This window comes from Zonotrichia albicollis, chromosome 7 (genome assembly GCF_047830755.1).
Source record: "Zonotrichia albicollis isolate bZonAlb1 chromosome 7, bZonAlb1.hap1, whole genome shotgun sequence".
In the NCBI taxonomy this organism is placed as follows: domain Eukaryota; kingdom Metazoa; phylum Chordata; class Aves; order Passeriformes; family Passerellidae; genus Zonotrichia; species Zonotrichia albicollis.
The window spans coordinates 31,160,920-31,180,385 of record NC_133825.1 but is presented as its reverse complement, the minus strand read 5'-3'; the positions used below and the strand labels follow the sequence as shown (position 1 = coordinate 31,180,385).

At 44.4% G+C, this 19,466-nt stretch overlaps 1 protein-coding gene across 1 annotated transcript in view; it reads right to left on the bottom strand.

Annotated features, from left to right (window-relative positions):
- Positions 1 to 19,466, bottom strand: part of LOC102067643 (uncharacterized) — a 31,058-nt gene that overhangs the window by 9,406 nt on the left and 2,186 nt on the right. The window contains exons 2-5 of the mRNA XM_014275737.3: positions 10,988 to 11,838; positions 3,711 to 3,872; positions 992 to 1,178; positions 39 to 193 (exon numbers count right to left, since the gene is read on the bottom strand). Of these exons, the coding sequence (XP_014131212.2) occupies positions 39 to 193; positions 992 to 1,178; positions 3,711 to 3,872; positions 10,988 to 11,838 (1,355 nt within the window). The remainder of the gene's footprint in view (positions 1 to 38; positions 194 to 991; positions 1,179 to 3,710; positions 3,873 to 10,987; positions 11,839 to 19,466) is intronic.

Sequence of the window (19,466 nt, the reverse complement as noted above, 5' to 3'; positions counted from 1 at the left end):
GGTCCCACTCAGAGCTAGGTTCCAAGCTTATCACTCACCTTTCTTACTGCAGGGTCCTTTGACAGAAAAGCCTGTCCCTCTGCCATACTCCCAACTTCTCTGAACTCATTCTCCTTGTTGTTCTTATTGTTTGCTGACTTTCTGAGCCCCATCATCGGCTGGCTCTTTCCTGATTCCAGATATCTCTCACTTCCTGCAATGAAATGCAAAGACTTATTTCTTAGCAGTGTCCTGCTAGGTTGGCCTCTGGGCAGTGCTGGCAGCAAGTTATGACTTCAGATGGGATGAGAACCCTAAGGACTTAAAGATGGGATAAGACCCCGTGTGATCCCAAAGGCTCTGACTCAATCCTGCAATGAAGTTGTTCTGCGTTTCACCAGGTATTAGAAAAAAGCTGAAATCCAAGGTTTGAAATAAACTGATCTGGCTCATTTAGTGACAGACTAACAGATTTTTCATCTGGCTTTATCATCAGTAGGCTGAGCCCAGTTTCTCAGCCATCTGGAAAAACTGATCTCTGGATCCAAGCTTTGCAGCTGGGGCTTATTTCCACTTGGTCTATAGAATAAGTCACCCTCCAGGAATTTGTTCCGTGCCTACTGGAGAGAGTAGACGACTAACAACATGCATAAGGTTTTCCATTTTAGATCAAATCCTACCTTGCCTGGGTGGAGGGGGGCTCCACTAATGGTCCCATTCAGGCATGCTAATTTTCCAAGAGATCTATTTTATAATTCACTTGTCCAAATCTTTACAGCCAGAGCTGCAAAGCAAAAAACTCCAATTCACACACATGAAGCAGCCAGTGTTAAAATCCTAGGTATAGAGAGAGCATTTTACATTGCTTCTCTTGGATTTCAGCTAGGGTTTAGTTCTACTAAAACTTTGCTTGGTTCCCAACTGTCTTTCCTTGGGAAAAGAAAGTGGCTGATCAGCTTGTTTGACCAAGTGGTAGCAAACGGGAGGGCATGTTAGAGGTATTTGAACTCACCATTGCAGCTGCTCAGCTTCTCGGTGTTCGCTCCTATTTCTGGGATGATGGAAAGATCAGAAGGGTTTCCAGTCTGAACCAAAAGGCTGTGAGGTCTGCTCCTCCCAGCAAAATTTGTTTTCATGTCTTGATATGACTTAAGGAAGATACTGGCAGCTCCACAGGAGCAGTGCTGCAGAATGTATTCCTGTACCAGACAAAAAGAAAGTATGCAGGCTCTCAGACTGCAACAACCCAAGGTAATGGATGGTGTGACACTACAGAGGAATTGTAAACATTCCAGCCCAGGGATGTCCATCCTTGTCCTAGGACCCACCAGAGCACAGACAAATTATTTAATTCTCTAAAATGCTGAACACCCCATAGTTAGTAATACAGAGCTTTCATGGCTTCATTAGCATTTAACTTAAATTGCCTGATACTCAGCATCTTTTCAGTTTGTTTCCCAGAAGGAATTGAATATGAGTTTCTAAACAGAGAGCTGCTCAGAGGCATTAGTGTAAATAAACAGATCAGTTATAACAATGACTCATATTTTAAGATGTTATTTGTTTTGGAGCATGCACAGACAACAATATCTTGTATTTTTATTGATGGGATGCCACAGTTTTCTTGAGTGTTACCGGCCAAATGGACTGTATGGGTATTTCAGTCAGTGTACTTCTGCTGTTGCTGGTGGGGTGAGGAAGGGGAGATTTTCTACCTTGTACAACCCTGTTGCAGAAGAGTTTAATAGGGTAGGAAGGAAGGAGAACTTTATCCAGCTGAAGCAGAAAGGGAACCAAACTGTTTACTGGTGTTGGACCTAGGACAGGCCAACACCAGTTTACCACCTCTAGAGACCCCCAAGAAACTGACAGTTTCAATGTCACTTCTCATCTGCATATGTTGTTACAGCAGTGTGGTGCTTTGCATTATCAATACCTTTGGGAGATGCTTAGCAAATCTGATGAAAGATGCCAGTTTTGGCCCATGGTATTATAGATTTCCCTGTAAAGAAAGGATGTGGAGCAGCAGTGTTCCCTTTGTGTCCCAGGATCAGAGCCATCATTTCTGTGGTGATGTCTGTACACCTCTCAAGAACAGCATTGCAAGCATTGGGTATCTACAATCCTTGTGACCAGCTCTTAATACCATGCTAACCCCATGTTTTGGGGGTTGTGTCTTCCCTAGCCATGTCTGGGACATGGAAACCTTTCCATGCTCATAGTCTACATGAAGAGTGAACATGGTTTGTAAAGGAGTCTTTGAACCCCTCCAAATTATGGATGGCAATCTTCGTGTTTCATGGCCAGTGTTCCTCTTCAATTCAGAGGGGCTATGACTGAAGAACAAAATGATGGAGAGCTGCTCAAATGTAGGAGATCCAGGCTCCACAGGATACCTGAGAGTGTCCAGTTTTTAAAACCACGCTGCAAGCACTAAATGTTGCATCTGAGAATCCAATTCCCCACTGAACAGTATGAGACAAATGCATCTGAGAAGACACTGCTGAGAGACCTTCAGAAGTACCAAAAAGATCAAAGTTTCAAATATTTAAATGAAAGCACAGTGCCTTTCATTTCAGTGGGAGCTGGGGAGGGGGCATGTACACCAGATGATTTTGCAGCTTGGAAGAGTTACTTTGAGCAATGACTCACAGTTGTAAAGCTTCAGGAAATGTGTTAACAATTCCCAGGCTCTATGTAGGAGGCTGCATTCCTCTGAGTGTGAGAGATGGGTACATGGAAATGACAAGCTACTCTGCTCTGCAACCTGACTCAGAACTTGGCTTTGGCTCTGAGGAGGAGTCAGTCACCTACTGCAGATCCAGTCCCAGCAGGTGGGAGAGCAGCACCAGGGGAACAATGACGCTATCAGGAGAATAAAAGACTCACCACAGCACAGCTGGGAAGAAATAGCTGAGTGTGATAAACCCTTTCTGTTCCTTTGGGGAGTGTTAAAACAAACAAAAAGGCAGAGGAGGAAAAAAGATGGAAATCTGATGTGATGACTGAAGAAGAGGTGGGGTAGAGTTTAATAAAATATGCAGGGACTAAAAAATGCTGATGGAAATGTTGGAAGACCCTGAAATTATTTGCAAATTTCAGTCAGATTTTCCAGCTACCTCTGGCTGATAAAATGACAAATGGGAACACTGAAATGGTTTAATGTCAGAGAGTTTTCATCTGTTAGCTTAGGAGCACAGGAAGTGAAAAAAAGCATGGAGCTGGGTCGTGGTATTGCTGCTTCTCTTTCCCCTTGTGTTTGTTTTGTGAAAAATTCTGGGATTTTGACAGTTTGAAAACAGAAGGAAATGTAAGATCTTATAAATCAAAACACAATTGCTAAGGAGCTCTGTGGATTTGTTTTGGTAGCATTGAGGAGAGGAGAAGCATTCTTGGGAAGTTTACAGCTTAGAGAAGAAAAGTTTACTGACTTAGAACAGGCCATTGTATGAGGTGAGAAGTGTGCTTTTTAACTCAGAGGCAAGCACATTTGGGAAACCAAATTGTATAAGACCAGAAACTCAAGCCCAGCCTCAGGAAAGTAAACCCACTGTGGTGTATGAGGCCTCCCTAAAGACCAGAGTACCCAGTCCAGGTGGGTGCTGGATGTGGTAAATTGGCATCCTCCTGCACACAGAACTTTCTGTTGGGCCTTGAGTTTATTATTTAAGATGTATTACTCAATGGAAGATACCATGGTATCTGCTTTGGATACTACACTATCTGCTTACCTCTTTTATCTGACTCATCTTCTGCTCTTTCTGCAACCTGCACACTTGTTTTTGGAGACGCAGGTTGTGCTCCTGAAGCTGCCCAATCTTCTCAATCAGTTGGCAGATGTGTTCTAGGTATCCCAGACCAGATCCCAGGGCTTTGCTGTTACTTTGGTTCACCTGCAAAGACAATAGATCTTGGACCATGGAGTAACAAGAGATCAATTCTTAGTAGGAGCTGAGAGCCATGCACACTCCGTACAGTCATATCCTGTGATAAAGTCAGGCTTCCTCTTGCAAGGCGCTTTGGTCTTACCACAGTTTTGAGCTACAGCATTACTTGCTGAAGCTCTTTTCTGGATTACTCAGCAATTTCCACTGTCAGAGGGACTCTTCTGACTGATCACAGGCTGATGCAGAGGAAAACCTCATGACAGCCTGTTACTAGTTCCACCTCCCAGGCTAATTTTTGGGTTTTACTGGCATCAGAAGCCTTACAAACCAATATGGTTCAATTGTATGCAATGGATGGCTGGGGCTAGTATGGCTCATTAGCCCACAATCCTCAGTGCAAGTCACACTTTTGTGTACTGAAGCTGGGCTTAGCTCCTACCCAAAGACGTATCTGCAGGTTGCATTGATTTGCTGAGTTGTGACCAACGTGGGGGTACACTTTGTCTGCTGTACTCTGGCCCTCATCACTGGTGTGTCTGTGAGAGAAACATAATTGAATTAAGCTGCCAAAGTGTGAAAGAACATCTTTCCACTAGTCTTTAGTGGACCCCAGCTTACATCCCTGCTGCTACTCTCAGTCTTGAAGAGATGCCTGAAGAAAGTTTGCAGGAGCAACTTTGCTGTCTGGCTGTGGAAGGATAATCTCTACTGCTGATTTCTCTTCAATCAGGACCTGACAGAGCCTCACTGCTGCTCAGCCAAGGGCAATGCTGGAGACAGAGAGTAATCCTATGGCAGAAGAAAAGCTATGATGCTTCCCAGCCTCCTGCTCTGCACCTCACCATTTCTGGTGCCAAGACCTCCCCAAGCACAGCGGGTGTCCTCCCCTGTGCCGTGCTCAGGCTGTGTCAAACGTGCTGCTAACAAACACACACAGGGACTCACTTCCACCTTGGCGCTGCCTGCTGATGTGCGTGTGATATCAGTGAGTAAAATAAGCCTCAATCTTTACAAAAGCAGTGCTCTAAGTTTATCTTACTTCAAAAAATAAGTTCCCTCTACAAAAGCAGGAAGCTCACTCTGTCTCCTTTCCCACAACAATCTACATTTTTGGGGAAATGCCAGCCCTGGGACTCTTCCTGTCTTTTCATTATGTCAGAAAGCTCATGGTGTGTTCAAAAATAATCAACATTAGGATTTACTTCTTTTTAAACAAATGATGATACAACGTTATTTATAAACAGGTATTACTAAATCCAGATGCTTTTGTGTCTGAAGTTGGGACAGAGGTTGTTGACTCCAAGTCAAGCAGTCGTTCATTTAATGACTTTTATTTTCTTCTCAAGCAGAGCCTGCAAGAAGTGGTGGCAAGACAAAAGTTACTCAGCCGTAAAACTGAGTATTTACTGTGGCTGTGTAATGGGAAGGGACACAGCCCCAGGACCCGAAGGGAGAACAAAGCCTATGTGGTACCTTGTGGGAAAAGCTTGAATCAAAAGCACTATAACCAACATATCTAAAAGCAGCTAGGAATTTGGGGGTGCCCAGCTTGAGAAACATAATTTTCAGAAAATACATGGGTATCAACTTCTGAAAATTTAGCCATTTTGAGCTGCCTCAAAATGAACAGTCATTTTTATATACTGTTCCAATAGACAGTCAGTAGTTCCTTATTATCCCAAAATATAGGCTTTCTGCTACACTCTTTTTGCACATCTAGCAACTCCTCTTCCTTCCAGTATGCTACTGCATGACTGCTGGCATGTCTGTACTGCCCTAAGGAGACACTGAGCCAAATCCAACCCATTATAGCTGTGGAAACACAAGGGAAGGCTTCAAGGGACACACAAGGTCTTGGAGTAAAGCGCTTGGCTCTAACTTGGCTTGGAGAAAAAGAATTAAGCATTTGATGGTGACCTCTTTCACTTGGAGACCCTCTTTTTGCTCCATATTTGTCCTGTGCTTAATGTTGTACAGTCCTGCTTCATGTCTGTGGCTGCTGGGTTTGTAGGCCAAAATGAGCAGGGGGAGGAGAGAAGAGGGTTCTGCTTTTCCATGCTCTGTGTCTAGAGCTGAAGGCTCTGGAAAGCAAAGGTGTGTTTGGGACAAGCATGGAAAAAACGTGGCTTTTAGCAAAAGTTAGAGTAAATTTCTAACTCCTGAAAGTAAATACAGGTGCCCAGAAAATGAGAGGGAAAAGGTTGGACCCAATATGCTGAAGATCCCTGCTTCACATCCAGATTTCAGAGGCTGCTTAAGGCTGTTTGGGCTACTTAATGACAAATTAATCTGCATTTTATTGAAGTGATCTCAGAAAGCACAAATTGGGCAGAGCCTCCAGTGCTCGCACATTTCTGCAGGGCCAGCCTCCTCTGTGGTCAGAATGCAATGGTGAAAACTTCTAGGGGTGTGCTTCAGCCTGCCACAGGGCTGGTTAGCATTAGGATTGCTCAGATATGGCAAGTGTTCCATACAGAATATTTGTGTAATTTAGCTGGTTGCCCCCAAAACAATTGTACAGAGAGAGTCTCTCTAGGAACCCTTCAAAGACTTTGTTTTTTCATAGACTGGGAATACCTAAAGACCCCTAGCTATCTTTTGGTGATGCCAAGTGCACACAGACTCTGGTCTGTCATATTCTGGTCTAAATATTTTCCTCTCAGCATCTGAGACAGTTTTATGCAAGTAGTGAAGAGTCAGCAACCACAAGAAAACTGCAAACATTTTCCAGGATGTCTCTTCCATTCTCTGTCCTCCCAGCTGAAGCTTCATGACTGAAATTTGTCCTACTTTCCACATGGTAATTGTCAAATAGTGTTGGAACAAAAGCTGTGTGTCCATTTTTGAGATGATGAAGCCTATGAAGAAGGAAAAATATCTTGCCTACTTTTCTGTAAGATGAAGATGTGGAGGATCATAAAGACAATTTATGAATCACATGTTAAAACTTCTCTAGGAAAGTAAGAATGTAATGTACAAATACATGCCAGATTTTGCTTTTAGGCATGAGACTGAGCCAGACCCGCATCTGGAAGAAACAGAGTTAAAGGCCCCCAGTTATACTATGCTGAGTTACTCATATTATTGTTTTTTGACCCTGAGAAGTTAAGATGTACTACGTTGACTGCACACCTGTGTAACCAAAGAGGGATCTCTGCCCTTGTCAGTGCTCACCTGACTAAGTTTTGGGCACAGGTTTTCATTATGTGTGTCCCTGGCAATAAATCATGACAGTTGTGCAGGCCCACAGGTTTCTTAGGAAGCTTAAAAATACAGATCAGCATCTGCACTGAGGACTTTGGCTTATCTAGAGCCCTCTAGTCAATATTTTGACTGGCATAAATCACATCTTTTCCTCTGTGGCTGCACAGCTCACAGAGGTGAGAGCCTGTCCTCTTGTCTCTGGGGAATATTGTGCTCACTGCAGCCTCTGATCACTACAAAGAGTTGAAGTTCAGTGGGAGCTACAAGAATAAGAGTTGCTTTCAAGTCTCTTGTCCAACTGATGTATAATCAAAATCTGCATGTCTGATCATCTGGTCAGCACTTTGTCCAGCCTCATTTCAGCCACTATCTGTTACTTGGATGCATGTGATGTGCTTTTCTACAATTGAGCTCAATGGAGAAGTGTCCTGGGCTGGACCTGGCAGCAGGAGCTGAAGATGACAGGCAGTTTGCAGGGGAAGCTGTTCTTTGTTCAGAAAAATGCTCACTGACGTATCTTGCATTGCCTTAGGTTTCTGTGCTTCTCACAATGCTCTCCACTTTTCCTGTGCATAGTTTTGGGTTATACTAGCTGCATCCTGCCATGCATCCCTCACTGTGCACTCTGGCCATGTGAGCATGGCTGGTACAGGCAGCATGGTGGTCACTATGCCACCCGAGAGGGAACAACCGAGAGGGAACAACCGAGAGGGAATTTCAACCTTCCCATCCCGGGCCCAGAGCAACCAATTAGTGACACAGCCACAGGCTGAGCTGAGTGGGAAGCATTTGTCACTGGTAACTGACAGCACCAAAAGGCTTGTGAATAACAGGAAAGAGAGGGATCGTGTTGTGTATTTCTGATGTCTCCACCCTGCTGTCCAGGAGGGGCTGTGCTTGCTGATAGCTTCTGGTTTCCTCTGAGCAGCACGCACAGGCCAGGGGGCTGACCATCACAGGTAGCCCTATCCTTTCCCTGAACTGTACCACTCTATAGAGAAACATTTTGACTGCTTTGGCCCAGGATAAAGAGCACTGCATGAATAATGATTTTTTTTCTCTTATTGCTGACGGTGCTCCCATCCTTTTTCTTCTAGGAGGCTGGGTTGGGCTGGGCTGACTTTAAATGTAAACTCTATGGAGCGTGAGGAAGTGTTTGTAAAGCAAAAGCATCAAAAGCTATGTATCTTCAAACTTCAAGCCTAAAAGGAAATGCTTTTATTTAGGCTTCAAAGTTCTTTCTCTTGTTGTTTGACAGCTTCCATTTTCTTTCATCTTTCAAAATGCAGGCAAATTTCAAAATAATGACAGTTCAAAACAAAAGATCAGAAAGCTTTGTCTAAAAATGCTGCACTGAAATGATTTGATGTATATTTTCAGCCAAAGCCATTCACCAACTGAATCCAAGTGGTCAAAACATTTGGTCATTTCCAGTCTCTCTTTTTCAGCATTTTCCTTCCTGTTCTCTTGGAAGTGGCCTCAGCAGTGAGGGATGGTCAGGAGGACATCAAGGGACAACTTCATCCAGAGACTGAATCCTTGTTTGGCTGTGGTGAGCCAGTGAGCACAGTCGGTACTGCCAAGCCAGCTGAGCTGGGGAAACTCAACTGCTCTTCTATTACTTCAAAGTTCCCAAAACCATCAATAGAACTGAGAAAGATGGTGTCACCTGTAACTAAATAATGCTCTCACTGAGCATTAATTATAAGCCAGTGTAAGCACTTTTCCCTTTCTATCAACATTAATTTAACACAGGAATTGACTTGATGGAGCAATTTGGTTTGCCATGTTCTTGCCCAGCAGGGTGAGAATACACTGTGCTGGCCTGCCTTCTTGCAGCCAACAGTGATTCATTTCCAGGGGTATCTTAGTCCCTCAGAAGACAACAGGCCATAGCAGAGATTGGTTTCTAAGTACCATTTTATGTCTTGGACAGACAAATGTGAAAACCACAGAGAAAGCCTGGAGCAGATCCTCAGATGGGATGAACTGAGATGCATCTGTCAGCTGTATGGTCAGATGATTATCTGAATCTCACTCCTGAACAGGTCTCTGTTGTATGACAGTGAGGACAGGTCAGCCTGGTGTAAGCCTAGTGAGGGCAGAAGACTCTGCATCTGCCAGAGGCTGTCCTGGTGCTCTGAGGCACACAGTGCAGCAGCTGCTACAGGCTGTGCTACATGGGCATTTCTTGTCCCAGTCAACTTCGGTGCTACCTGGCATTCCAGGAGTTTGAGGAGTGCTGCTCTTGAGATACATCAGCCTGGGGGTGTGTTGTGAAGAGGGGCAAACTTCCCCAGCATCTAGGTCACAGCTGTATTTACACAGCTCAAAAAACAAAGAAAAGGGCTCTAGGGCACAGGGCTTTAGCACTCAGCCAGTGAGGATATTAAAAAGGAGGGGAGATAAGCCACCAAGAGCTTAATTTCCTCTTCAGCTTCTTTCTAATTTATTCTCTTGTTTATTTAAACGCTTTGCTTTGGTAAACTGAGGCTCCATTTCACTAAGGGTTTAAAGGAATTTCACAGGCATACAGAGCTGTCGACAAGACCAAATCTGGGTGCAAACTCTCCAGAGTGCAACATGGAATTTAGGTAACTTTTTAAGAAGTCTCGTTATGATGAGATTCTGCTGCTCTCATCTTTTCTTGAACTCTCTGCCAAATGGCCAGATCTGTTTGGGAGCTGTGCAAAATAGACATCTGTCTTCTGCCATGTGTGAGATAGCTCTGGGGAGGAAAACTCTGCTCAGATGGGTTGTGTGTTGCTTGTACTTCTTTGATAAGCAATGTTAACAGAGATGAGACATCTCTGACCTTCCTCACTGCTCAAGAGGTTTTGGCATGCTGGAAAGGAAGTCCAGTGCCCGATTGTTCAGGGCAGCAAGGTCATGGTTAAATTATTTGCACAGCACGCACCACTTGTTACTTGGCTTACTCCCACCCATCTCCAATTCATCACTATTACCACAATGAACACCCCCAAAAAAATCCCTGCTAGGCACCATTTGATGCTTTTGTGTTTGTGACCCTCTTCACCTAGTCTGTCTTTATCCTTCCCTTTGCTCATGGGGCTCTTTGGTCTGTCTCTCTGCCAAGAATCAGCTCCCCACTGAGCTCTTTGCATTGCTGGTTCCTGGAACCCACTGCAGTGATCTGTCCTCACTTCAGCAGCATGAGGCTTCAGGCAAAGAGCTGGGGGAGCCCTTACCAGCACCGGCTATGGGAGAAGGTGCACAGAAGGGCTTTTTATTCTCTTGTCAGTGGCAGCAAGGGGAAAGAGAGGGAGTAAGGAGTGAGACAACCTGCTGAAATTTGGTCTTTGCAATTTGGTCCATCACAGCTGTGCTGGCAAGTTAAAATAGCATCTCCAACTCCAGCCCGACAAAAATCTGAATTTGTGAATTAGCTCCCTGCTCGTGCATTATTTGAGACAGTTGACTTAACCGGGCACAACAGGCCTGGGCAGAAATTAATTAACCCTCAGACAAGTTCTTTATAAATTTCAGTGCCCCAAAAGCAAGCCAGCTATTCCCAGAGACAAGAATAACCTAGTCTTGAAAATAAACATATGTTCTGACCCCCACCCCATGTATCAGAGGATGATGACTTAACTTCATAATCTTCATTTTGAGACCAGAATCAAGTCCATCCTCTTATCCAGAGCTTTTATAAACACCAGATCTCAAGGAGTCATTTTTCATCCTTACACAGACCTGATATTCACAAATTAATTCAGAATTTTAATGGTAAGAAAAGAAACCTTTAAAATCAAATACCATTTTTTACTGCTTACAAGTTTCAGGGGAGATATTCTAAACTTACTCAGATGTGTCTAATTTGTGACAAACAGGACTTGAACACTGACTGGGGTGTTTGGACAGACCTAGATTTAAGATTAAGTTAATATATTTCTTACCTCACTCAGTCTACAGCATTCATCCATGTATTCATCCAGGCTGTCACTTGTGGGGCACTTCTTCAGCTGATGTTCACGGATCTGAAGGTCTTGCATGCTGCCAAAATTCTCTGGAAAATTGTCAGCAATTGTCTTTGGCTCTTCTGTAGGACCTGGGGTGGAAACAGTGCTTTCCCTGGAAAGGTCCATCTCTGCAGTAGGTTCCTTTTCTGGAGACTGCTTGTCATCCTGGTGAAAATGTTCATCAGGACTTTCTTCCTGAGGGTCATTGAAATCTTCAAGGGAAGCTGTAGGATCCTGCACAGCATCTGCCTCCTGACTATAGTAATCATCTTGCTTTTTGCTCTCTGGATCTTGTAGGCTAACTTTTCTGGCATGTTCTTTACATGTTCTCGTTAACTGATGGTCAATTTCTGGGGAAGAAGAGGTGCTAAGCACACCCGAGTCACAAAATGAATCTCTGTTGTGAAGCACAAAGCTCTTTTCTGAGCCCGTGGGCGTTGATGGAGAATTAGCACCGCTTGGCAGCTCAACCCCCGAGTCCTCAGATTCGAATTTGGAGAATCTGTGGAGCCGGCACTTGGACTCGAAGGCGCTGAGGTCAGGCAGGGTGGCTACGCAGTCACTGCTCGCCGGGCCATCCGCGCAGTCTGCAGCTGCTGCCCTGGCTGCTGCATCTGGGCTTCCCAAGGCTGCTGGGACACTGGCACCGGGAAGATGGGACTCCTCTGTGCAGGCTGTGTCAGCTGGAGCCTCTGGGATTAACCCTGGGTTTTGAATTCCTTCATTGCTCAGTATCTTCATGTGTGTTAACACGACTTTGTCCTCAGCAGGTGGGCTCCTCTTACCTGCTGAAAACAAGTAGAAGGTCACTGGAGGCTACAAAACTCAAGTGTCTAATGCATCCCCTGAGGGATGTGGAATGTAAAACTGCCTATACCGAGGTGGTAGAGGGGGACAACCCTAATTTGTTTTTCTTGAGCTATATGAAGCTTTCTTGTGGGCTTTGCTGCAACGAAAGGCTTGTGTTTCATAGCCTCACAGTCCTCCAGGGAGGCTCATAAAAGCACAATTCTGATTTGATAGGTAAAAAACAACATATGTAGGCAGGTAACATTTTAGTAATTATCTGCGTATAGATGGAGAGATGTACATGTTCTTTCAGCCTGATAGACATTAATTTAAGTCTCAAATATTTTTTCCCAATTAAATGTATTCTGAACCAGCAGAAAAAAAGAGTAAAATTAAATCACTCTTCCCAGAGGCTTAAGTGAATTTTAGGTTGCAACGAGCAATTTGAAAACTCTTTGGCATTCTCTGCAGTATTTTCTGCTCACACACACGTGACAAAAATCAAGTTCTGATAAAAAAAGCAAGTGTAAAAAGCACTATAAATTTTTTCACTTGCTATATGGTTTTAGCTATGAAGTAACATCTTTAAAGTGAGCTCCTACCTTATTTGTAAAAACAAAAGAGATGAGGGCAGCCTTGCTCGAGAGCTTTTGCACACAAACAAAGAAGACTTGTTTTCAAGTCACAATTATTTTACACAGTAATGTGATAGAACAGTCTCTGGATGAAAGGCTGATCTTCAAGGGTCAGAGATCTGCTCCCAGGTTTTTCTTACTGTTTTTCTGAATATAATATTTCATAGTGCAAACATTTGGGTCACGATGGCATGAAAGCCAGTGTGAAAGTTCTGCATCTACCTTTTAGCAAACTGCAGATTTCAGCTCCAAGTACGTATGTTTGTGAATTTGGAACCAAGAATTGATGAAGAACAAAACTTCAGTTTCCCTGGTATCTTTTCCCTTAGTGTTCACCCCAGAGTGCCTCAGAGGGCTGCAATGCATACACTTTTCTGGATGTCTTACTTTCTACTTCATTCCCCTCTCCTCTTTCTTTTTGCCCGAATCAGACCAGCATCAGCTTCACAAACTCCCTGCCAATAATGTAAATGTCCCTAGGTGGGCAGGAAAGCCCAGGATCCACCCCACCAGGAGTGGACCAGGGAGAGCTGTGCTGTGCAGTTCTCCTTTGCCGTAACCCAGAAGCTCCCTGTTTCAGAAATAACCTGTCTTTACCTCCTCCAGCTTGCTTTCTGCAAAGTACTTAGATAAGGGAGACCTGTACTCATGAAGACCAAGCTAACTCTTACATGGATCATTTTCTACTTTATTTGAATTCCCTTCGTTTGATCTTGAGAATTTCCTGGCATACCACTGAAACATGCCCTTTGCTGTTCATAGACACCCACTGATTTAATATTTTACACTGGATTTTCATGAAAGGCAGTCAATGATAAATAATCTGATGGGCTTCTTGTGGTACATAGTCCTAATACCCCTTATATAAGATTTGTTTATTGTATAGAGAATTGCACTGCCTCCCTTAGCAGGATTCACAAGCATCTTCCTAGTGCCAAGAGCCATGTTTGGGACAGTCAGTGCTAGAGCTCAGCAATACAACACCAGGATGTTGCTGTGATGAGGGACAAGAAAAAGACATTACCCAGGAAAGCTCACCAGGAGCTGCCTGCTCTGGGCTCTGTTGTTATTCTTCCGCTTTTGGGATATGTATGAAGGACCCTGACCTGAGGACGAGGAATAGGGCAACTGATTTGCAGCTTCACATATAGCAAAACATCAGCTCTAAGAGGGAGCTGGGTGCCAGGGCTTGGAAGGAGGAGGTGGAGCTGAGTCACTTTGATTTGGAGTCAAGAGGATCTACCTGCTCAGCTGCAAACACCTCTTGGCAGCCAGACACAAAATGTTGTATCTGCATGAAAAATACGAGGCTTACAGGCTCTTCTGATGGCATCACTACCCAGCTGGCCAACAAAACCACCGAGAGTCAGGAGGAGAGCAGCTGCATTCCTGCAATTACTTTTAGGAACAAACCATACAGCTGTCACTCTTATCAGGAATTACTATATGCAATGGCAGTTCTTTCCCACAGACTGATTGTTCTCACTTATTAATCATGCCATGCTTTCCTTTGACTGGAGATTCTCTCACTTCTTTCAATCTGCCCCTGTTTTTTCTTGCTTAACTGGTTTCACCCTGGCCTACACAAATATTGCTTTGTCTAAAATCAGGAAGCAGCATATTAAAATGAGGTCTTGCTACTTACAGAAGGAGATGTCAGATCCTTTACTGCATATCTTTTAGGACTACAAAAGCTGCAATGTGAAGGTTTGGCTGGAGTAGAAAGAATAGAAAATAAGATGAAATCTTTGACCCTCTGTGGGATGGCCGCCTTGGTGCCAACAACAGTTCTTTGCTCTCCCCTTCTCTCCCCTTACTGTGGTCACTAGCAACATGTTTTACAAAAATTGTTTATCTGTTCTAGGCTGCAAACCATTGCTCTCAGCACTGTCAGGTCCTGCAAACCACAGAGCATTTCTGATTTATTTTTCCAACACCCTATGATGAGGCAAAATGTTATCATCCCCCTACCACAAGAGCAGAATACTGGCAAAGGACAACAGGATTTTGCAACACACTTTGGCACCTCATCCTCATTCATTCAATAATATTTTCCCGTGGTCAGTGAGGTCATCTGTGCTACAGCAGAAAGATCTCCAGTGATTAAGGTAGTGACCTGAAGCTCAAGTTATTCTTGCTGCACCTCACTGAGAGAAGAGTCTCTCTTCTTCCTCTCTATTAACTGGATTATAGAATCTAAACCATGGGGCTTCCAAGAAGCAGATTGTTCTTGCTACAGATCTCAAAAGAGGCATACAAAAACACTTAGCTCTTTCAAGTATATTGCTAACAAACACCAGAATGGTGCAATTAAAGTTCATCTGCTTAATTGAGGGGAAAAGAAAAAAAAAAAAAAAAAAAAAAGGCGACCCAGACACTCAGCTGCTATAAATTAACTCATTTCCAGGGCCTTAACAGAACTGTGTCAGCTCATTTTGGCCGAGAGCTTGGCCTGTAAGTGCTTTGTTCAGCAATACCAGGGGCCCTGAGTAAAGCAAGGAAGGGAGATAACTCCTGCCTGGTACTGGAGGGAGTGTGCTGCAGGGGTACGGCTGCAAGAACCCTGCACGGGGGCTTCTGAAAGGAGGTGTGAAGAACTCCAGAGAGCTGAACGGTGCCATTAACAATGGTAAGATGTAATTTACTGGTGCTGGAGGCCAGCCAGGTTTAACGCTGCTGTTCCTGGGAATCCAGCCAAGATTTTTGTTGTTGTTTTTTGTTTCTTGTCCCCTGGACCAGTTTTCCACACCCCTCTAGGGTGGGGGTAAGATAGCAAATGCTGTAGTTTTTAGGAAGCTGGCTGCTATGCTGGTGTGGCAGCCAAGGAAGGAGTGGAGTTTGGTGTGCATGTTTCAGAATCAGTACAGGTTCCTGAAGCATATTCAACATGTGTGCCCAGGCCAAACATTGTCTCAGGGTAGTTTGTGCTACTTGCCTAGTAGCCCTTTCAAAGAGTTATATAGCTCTGTAATCATCCTAGAGGTATACAGGAGTCCCTGGATTGAAATACATGTCTGTAACTGGTGAGTGATCATGTGTAGCCCTGGGAAGCTGGGTTTCCTGTGCCTGTAAAGCTGGAGAATCAGCCTGCTTCCCAAGTCACAAGAAGGTGGTGACACTGAACTAGCTAATACCTGAGGTAATTGGTAGGGAGTGAAAGGAGCAGATGTGTCCCTCCTAAGTCTCTAGAGCTTTGCTCTGCATCATGTTTAAATTGCTTTCTAGGATATTTCTATGTTGCAGTTAGCATAGCCTAATAGAGAAACTTAAATCTTTCAAAGGTAAATACCCTCCTAATCATCTCCTGTCCCAAGGCTTCGCTTCTTGGGACTTTTTAGTCCAAGTTATTTTTCCAGTTGCACAATAACTAGCAGCTGCCAGGACTCAGCCTGCTGCATTACTGACCAGGAGAAGGAGGGCAGATACCTAAATATAAAATTGCTTTCAAGCAATTTCTTTACCCCAAGTAAGTTGGATGCATGAGATTTAACTTAAAGAACTGCCCAGGAACAACTCCTTTGCATTTCCAATCCTGCTCAAGCCAAATTCTTGCAAAAGCTCCCACCTTTCTAGTAAACCAAGCCAAAGTCTATATCCAGTCCTCGTGCTCCAAAGTACTGAAACCTATGTCTGATTTTTTTCTCTTTTGCATCTATGCCTGTTATTCAAAGTTGTGTTTCACTGGCAATTCTTTCAGTGCAAGACCTGTTAAGCTCTGATACATCCCTGAAAGGGTCCATGGTCTCTGATGCACTGACTTAAGTATAATAGCACATGGTTTTCTGATGTATGCAACTAATGGAAGCACTGGTGGACAGGAAGAGGCCAGGCTGGCAGTGGAATGAGTGCTGCTATTGGCAGCTGAGAGCCAAACCATACCATACCAGCACTGCCCTTTGCTGCTCTCTTCCTTTCCAGTCTCTGCCCACCTGTTGTCTCAAAATGTTCATCCTGATTTTTAGGCTACTTGGCATGGGGAGAATCTCTGTTAAACATGGCACAACTGGAGCCAAAGCTTTGGTTGTCTCCATCTACCACTGGCTTATAAAGGATAGCAGAGGTAGAGCCATGGCAGCCTTCTGCTTGTCTCTAGAACTGCTGCAAGGTCCATGTGCACAGCAAACCCATCGGTAGGCCTGTACAGGATGAACAGCCCAGAGATACTCAGAGAATCTCTTCCTCTCCCTGCTACTGTGTGCCACACATGCCACAAGACATGCAACATCCTACACACTGCAGTTTATAAGGCCAGCACTTTTCAACTTTACTGTGCCACCAAAAATAGAGGGTATCACCAATGACTTGGGTTGTTGGTGTAGCAGGGACTTTGCACAGCTACCCTGCAAAGGAAGACCAACCTCAAACCACAGCACTCCTACTATTCTGCTTAGCCCTGAGTACAGGAGTAAGGTGCACATGCAAAGTGCCAGAAAACCTTTTTCAGCGTCCTTTGCAGGACACAGCCTGCCTAGTAACTCCTGTCTGGCTCCAGCTGTGCCAAGGATGAAACTCTGCTGTACAGGACTGGTTCTGTGATGGTTCTGTGGCCTCCAAGTAACAGACTAAGAGATGATTGTTGCCTTTTGAAGAATCATTACATAGCAGTGACTAGTGCCCTGGAGTCAGACTCATGACCTAGAAATGAGAGGCTGCCTCTCCTATTCAGTCCTTGCATTCCCTCATTTTCCTTCCTTCCCGTACAAAAAGACTCCCTCAGTTTTGTCACTGTGCCACATTCTAGCACTGCTGGCAGGACGGCTCAGGTGGTATTTCCCTTTCATTTCGAAGAGGTGGGTTTTTTTCTCACCAGTGATGAGGTCTCAATTTCCCAGCATTTAAGAGAGAAGGGGTCACTTCCTTTCTGAAACAATAGGCATTTTTTGCTGATGACTTTTCCCCCACGTGTGCTGAAGGGTGGGGTCGGGCTCTGGGGCCGTGCTGGCACCTCCAGAGCAGCCCCCACGCAGGGCAGCAGGAGCCGTGTCACCTCCCCGGCTGGGAAGAGCTTCCCTAGCACAGCCCTGGGGGCTCAGGCAGGCCTTGCAGGGCCTCAGAGCTCACTAGAACTGAATTACTCTTACGCTTCCAAAAACCCCAAACCAACCCAACAAACAAAGTCCCCACCCACAAAAAATCAGTAACCGCTACCAACTGACCCTCTGTGAGCCAAATGTATCTCCACACAGCTTTGCCACGGATTCCCACGGGGTGCTTTACTGGACTCTCGATCCCAGTCCTGGCAATGGCAGAGGTGCTGCTTGTCACCAAAAGTCTGGGAACTATCTGCCTTCCCCAATGCTTTTCAGGCAGCGTGCTGAGTGTGCTGCCGATCTTGGGCTGCCCAAGCTGAGCAAGGCTTCTCCTAAATTAGGATAAGCACAAACTGAAAAATTTATACCGAAAGCTTATCACAGGGTCTGTTGTCTTCAGTGCACCAGTTACAACTTCTACCTACAACAACAGAAACTTGTGAAGGCATGAAAATCACTGTCAGAGGGAAGATCGGAGTTTTTTGTTGTTCTATTTTGTTTGGTTTGCTTGTTGTTTTGGGTTGTTTTTTTTTTTTACTGGAGTTGTGACTGAAAAATTCACATTTGCAGGGGTGCCTGCTGCCGTGTTGTAACAGTATATGCACAATATATTCGATTCTCTAAACTTCAATTTATGCAGCTGGAGAAGCGAATTGCGCTTGGATTTCATGAATATACATATACAATTTGTTTTGCTCAAAATGTTGCATGCAAAGGAATAGTTATGACAAAGCTGGATTTCAGATAGTCCTTGGACAAAAAGCACGAAGCACTTAGATCCTTTGGCTCCAAGGTGGTCTCTAGTCTCCATGTTAGTTAAGTGTGTGAAGTTCCTTAGGATAGTAGTTTGGTAATATAACGTGACCAGAAATGTTATAGGTCCCCACAGGTGCAGCTGGTAATGATAAATCCACATAAAGTAGATGCCGAGAGAAAGATAACAGGGTTCAAGGACTCTGAAACTCTCTGAGGAGACATTCATTGCTTTAGTATCTGTGTTTTAGAAAAGAGGAGCTAATTACAACTCTTTTCAAGCATTTGAGGAAGAATGAGTGGGAGATTGATCGATTGTTTACTGATTGATATAGTTGGGTGAACTAAAGAGGAAATGGATTTCCAAGTAGAGAGGCCACTTGACACTTTTACAGCTTGCTCCTATTCATTCCAAGTGACCTGTGAAGTTTTTGAAACCTAGTGACAGGTCTGATAGATTAGTGACCTCTGGCAGAAAGTCCCGGGCACAGCAGGTCCCCTCAGACCACCTGGTTTATCAGTTACCTGTGCAGGCTGGCAGTCACCAGTTTTTACACCAACACCTGGCCCTGAGCACTGCCCCAGCTACAGCGCTGCTCCCACTCGTTTCTGCCTTCTCACTGCAACTTATTTCTTTGTACCTAGGACCCGGAGGGAAAACCTGGCCGGGGGTAATTTTGGCGCACAAGGATTAGCGCCTAAATCCTCCCTGCTCTGCAATGTAACGAGTCCTGAGGGCTGGGGGAGGGAAGAGGTTCAGCCCCTACAATCACCTATGGGTCTTATTTGAGAGATTTTTGTCAGGGATATGACAGCTGCCACTAAGGACCTGCAAATCCTTCTTCTTGGAAATTCCCACGTGTTCCTCCAAGAGAAAGGTTCAAAACCTTAAATAATGGAAATAGTGCTTTGATGAGCAGCCTTGTATAACAGCAAAAGATTATTTAGCACACAATTCAGAGATATGTCTGAGCAGAAAATTAAAATAATAGAAACAAACATATCACACATTGGCAAAAACTGTCTAATTTAGATCTTTTCCTTGTACATCTGAACTGCAGGCTGCCTCATATCACAGAGGATTATTCAGCCAGAAATTAACTAGGAGCCAGGAGGCCCTTTGCAAGGATGGAACGTGCCCCCCAGGGATGACAGGTATGTAGTAATTCAGGTTTTATTGCCTATAATAGGCTTGGATAAACAACTGTT